General features: G+C 47.7%; 1 protein-coding gene; it reads left to right on the plus strand.

Annotated features, from left to right (window-relative positions):
* Positions 1–955: 955 nt before the first annotated feature.
* On the plus strand, positions 956–4,542 carry GSTUM_00002904001 (uncharacterized protein; the record flags this gene model as incomplete). XM_002836604.2 has 7 exons in its annotated part: positions 956–1,083; positions 1,191–1,533; positions 1,651–1,757; positions 1,811–3,091; positions 3,146–3,546; positions 3,604–3,740; positions 3,799–4,542. 7 exons carry the CDS (start codon positions 956–958, stop codon positions 3,958–3,960), a joined length of 2,559 nt encoding a protein of 852 aa, XP_002836650.1. The 3' UTR covers positions 3,961–4,542.
* Positions 4,543–5,007: the final 465 nt, after the last annotated feature.

Below are 5,007 nucleotides of genomic sequence, written 5' to 3' on the forward strand. Positions count from 1 at the left end.
AAATCTCTTAACGTTAACTTTTTTGTTACTGAAACAGGGTTTATGTGATATCTGTAAGTTGAATTTCAACCACAACACCTTTTCCCTTGGTTCCCTCTGTACATTTAAATATACTATCTACCCAAAACATCAGGCATGATTGGCTAACATCATAAAGTGACCTAATGCAACTTCTCAGTATTTACTTGTTACTGAGAAACCTTTTTTTCTTGACTTTGAAAACCCCTATATCTCAGCCCGGATACCGGTATTCTTCGTTATAATGCCGGAAGTTATCTTTCGCATCGAGTGATTCTCACTCTGTCCCATTATGGTGAAGCGCTTGGCGATGGACTCCGCTCGGGGGTCATGGGCGGTTATTCGTGGGGTCGCTGGGTCAGCGGCAAGACGCATACTGGCAACTTGATGTGCTCAAGTAGTGATGGCGGGGGGAGGATATGCGACTGGATCGAGTGCTTGACAGTGGCCGTCGATTTGGGGAGCTAGGGGATAGTCTACTCGAGTACGCTGGCATGCCACTTCTCGTTTCAGGGCTTGTTGTACAGCCGTATTTCGCAGCAGACTGAAGGAGCCATACTGGCTGATACGTGGTGTTTCGTGAACCAAAAGGGCTCTCAGAGCCGCAATCGTGAGGGGTCATGGACCACGTCTCTTTGACAGTTGGTGTGGTGGTGTCACCAATACTCGAGTACCCAGGTCGTAGGTCATGTGTGTGACGCAAGGGTGACTAAGCCTCCCTGAAAAGCTGTGGCTTAGTCACGCACCACGGGATTCAAAGACCAGATTTCTGGTTAACATTCAAGTTTCTGTCTCCTGGTGTCGTTTTCTACCAACACGACATAAATTACTCCCCCCCTTTCACTCTTACCTCTGCCTCTGTCAAGCCTTTTATACACTTTTAATCTAGCGAGCGGACTTTAATACTTCACCACCTCGAAAAAACACTATACAAATAATGTCCGTCGACGCAGGTGGTGGCCATAACCGATCCGGCAGCATGGGGCGGAACGGAACTCGTGCGAGAGATGATTCGAACAGCTATTCAAGCGGCATTCAAGTGATCGACGAGAATAAGGAATTTACGTACGTTATCCGAGAATGTTAATTGTTTTGTTCGTTGCGTGGACTGCCCCTTTAATGCCCACTGTGCTATCTCCGGGAGAGCACAATTCTATCTAACCTTCAAACAGACCATACCTTCCAGCATACTTGACGGCACAAAATTTGATCACCGCCGGTTTCTCATATCATGTCGTCGCTGTCTTCGGCTCTCAGTCCACCGGTAAATCGACTCTTCTCAACCATCTGTTTGGAACACGTTTCTCGGTAATGGACGAGCAGGCCCGCAGACAGACCACCAAGGGAATATGGATGTCTAGAGCTATCGAAGATACTAAGAAGTCCGATCCGCGTGAAATGGGAAATAATATCCTGGTCATGGATGTTGAGGGTACCGACGGTAGAGAGAGAGGGGAGGATCAGGACTTTGAGAGGAAGAGCGCATTGTTCGCATTAGCGACAAGTGAAGTTTTGGTGAGCTTTTGTTCCCTTTCAATGTGGGGATTAGCCGAGGTGTCGTTGCAAAGCTTCACTATTTTGGGAGCTTGTGGAGAGGATTTAATTTCTATTTGCTGATACTGAATCTCTTAGATCGTTAATATCTGGGAACATCAAGTTGGTTTGTACCAGGGCGCCAACATGGGTTTACTCAAAACTGTTTTTGAAGTCAATCTTGGTTTATTCTTGAAGGATAGAAGGTTTGTAAATCCTCTAATGTATTTTCCAAGGCCGCGCTGACACTATCTCCCAGTACAACTCATCGATCGCTCCTGTTCTTCGTAATCCGTGACCATGTTGGACATACCCCACTTCAAAACCTCTCGAATACACTCATGCAGGATTTGTACCGGATTTGGTCCTCTTTATCAAAGCCGCCTGGCTTAGAAGACTCGAAAATCAGTGATTTTTTCGACTTTGAATTTGTCGCCCTACCCCACAAGATCCTTCAACCGGAGAGGTTTGTTGAGGAGACCCAAAAGCTACGGAAGCGGTTCCGTGAGGGTATTTCACCGCAGGTGGAGGCTATGAGCGGGTCTAATGGAGTGGAACGGAGGGGCGACGGCGGCGGGGTATTCCTGCCGGCATACCACAGGCGGATACCTGCAGATGGGTTCCCACATTATGCCTCAGGCGTGTGGACACAGATCGTCATAAACAAAGATCTTGATTTGCCTTCCCAACAGGAGCTGTTGGCTCAGTATCGTTGTGACGAAATTGCGGCAACTTGCACTGCCGGGTTTAACGAGATTATGTCACCATTTGAAGAGCAAGCGAAGACTGGTAGGGTGCTGGAAGGACTCGGGAGTGCTATGAAAGAGGCTCTTGGCGAAGCAATGGGGGGGTTTGAGGAATCCGGAGGGAGATATCATAAGGGAGTCTTTGAGCGCAAGAGAGAAGACCTTCGAGAGAACTTGGAGGGAAGGTTACGAGGTCTTGTCGTTGGCCAATTTTCTGCTCTGTCAAAGAGGGCCGTGCAAGAATTCACGGAAGAGATTACGGGAATCTTGAAGTTGGCAAATGCTTCAGGACAGAGTACATCGTCGAACTATGATTTCGCTGCCGTGGTTAACCAGACAAGGTCCAAGGTTGTTGATAGGTTTATCACAGAGGCCTCTGAGTCGTATATTCCCGGAGCAGAATGGTCTAATTATGAAAACGAACTCGCCTCTCTACAAGCTGCGCTGGATGAAATTGCAGCAAGATTAAGGGGAGAGGAGATGAAGCGGCTTGTGGCTCGTCTTGAAAAGGCAATTCGATCCAAGCTCGCAGAACCAGTTGAGTTGGAGTTCAGGAAGATGGAAGATAGCTCAAAAGAGAAGGGTAACCTCTGGGACAGAGTTTGGAAAGTATGGACTGAGGCTGTTGGCGAAGGTGTTGAGGGCTTTCTTGCACGGGCTGGCGGTCTTAATGCTACTGAGAAAGAGCGAGATATAGGGGCATGGAAACTACGGAAGAAGGCTTGGGGGGTGCTTAAGGCCAAGATTGAAGAGGAAGTTATGGAGGGCAATATACTGCTCAAGCTGAGAGAGAAGTATGTCAATTTGATTTTCGTGATATTCTTGTACTTTTGCTAACCGTTAGCTAGCTTTGAGGACCGTTTCCGCTACGATGAGCAAGGCGTTCCTCGGGTATGGAAACCCACAGACCCTATCGAGCAGGCATACACTACTGCTCGTGAGGCAACACTCGGATTGATACCTTTGATTTCCCGTATCCGCCTCGCTTCAGGAGTGGAGCCACCATTGACCGAATTCCTCAGTGATCCGCCCTCCAACTTTGAGGAGGATGTTGATGATATGGGCGTCGCCAAAGACGAGTTTGTGGTGCTTGGTGAAGCTAAGCAGGTCGACTTGTCGACTAGGTTTAAAAGAATGGCAGATGCAGTTTTCGTTGAAGCTAAGAGGAGCACTGTTAGTTCGGTGGCACAGATTCCGATATATTTCTGGGGCCTCATGCTCGCCTTGGGGTGGAACGAGATCTGGGCTGGTTAGTATTTACAATCCGTAGCTCATGTGTGACGGGAGTCTAATATGGGAATGGTAGTGCTACGAAGTCCTGTCTATTTTATCTTTCTGCTCATGTGCTGCGCTGCGGCATATGTAGTCCATACCTTGAATCTCTGGGGACCAATCCTTCGGGTCACCAATGCTATGAGTCAGCAGGCCGTAGATATTGGAAAGGTATAAACAATCCATGCACGCACCTTTCTGTGGCGCAAAATGCTAATTCGTGTCTTAGGAACGCCTTCGTGATCTTGTCGCTGATCCAAACGTGGTTTATCCTGCAGGATTGAACGGGACCAGAGGCGTTGATGATGGTAGCGGCGCCATTAGTCTGCAGACGTTAGATGGCGAAGGAAGAAAACGAGCTAGAATCAAGCGGGAAGACGACGACGAGTAGGCCACTGGAGAGGTCCGGCGGGTGTTGGGGCATAATATTAGTGGGGCGAGGGCTGTGCTTGGAATGCGGGTATAACTTTCTCTCAACTTCTGTTTCCTGCCGTCCTCGTTCCTGCCCGGCCATTCTTGCGCTGTTCTAGGGTTTTCCTATTGTCTTTTATCACCACCACTCCCGGGATTGTCCGCACGCTGTGGTTGAGTGTATTGTGTCTCTTTTATTTTTGTTTCCTACACTATTGTATTTTAGCTATGGACCTTTATTTTTTCTTTTGGAAGGAGACTTCAAAAACGAGTAGATAGAGTTCGGGAGAACCGGCGGTGATGGACTAGGGGGGGTATTATAGACAGTTGTCGTATGAAGGGGTTTTTTTTTACTGGGATGAATTGGTGGATGGGAGAAGCACGATATCATAGAGTACCGGTATTGTACTCGGGTACTTGTAATAGTCTTTTTTGTTTTGTTTTGTTTTGGCTTTCTATCTTTTCTTTTCTTTTCTTTTCTTTTCTTGGTTCACTCCTTCATGGATGGTTCGTGCACGGGATCCGGGTGAGGAGAGCTGTTCAATCAAATTTATTTTCCTGGCACCGTACCACTGGTTGAATGGTGATAAAAGAGGGGGGAAGTTCTGGGGTATTGAGCAGCGAACCGTGGGATTGATGCAAGCACAGTGCTTGTAATACCGGTATTATAAACCTCCGATGTGCAATCCGGTGCGTGGACAGCGGATGGGTAGTAGTAATGGATAAATTTACGATAACCAATCAACTCAATTAACTAATCCATCAATCGAGGATTTGGATGTCTGCTCTCCTCCTTTTCCAGCTCAGCTTCCAAAGCGAAGTCCGTATCCTACCGTACTAGTACAATTGGTACTGCCGGTACAGCGCCACGGAGAAGCCTATATACTCCAGCGCGGTGCTTGTACTCGAGTACAGTACAGTACGAGGGGGGGGAAGAAAGTAATGCGACACCCGTGCAACACAAATTCCCGTACGGAAACAATATCAACAACATATAGTACTACCATTTTCCACAACCACATTCAAT

The sequence above is a fragment of the Tuber melanosporum genome (assembly GCF_000151645.1).
Source record: "Tuber melanosporum whole genome shotgun sequence assembly, scaffold_153, strain Mel28".
NCBI lineage: Eukaryota > Fungi > Ascomycota > Pezizomycetes > Pezizales > Tuberaceae > Tuber > Tuber melanosporum.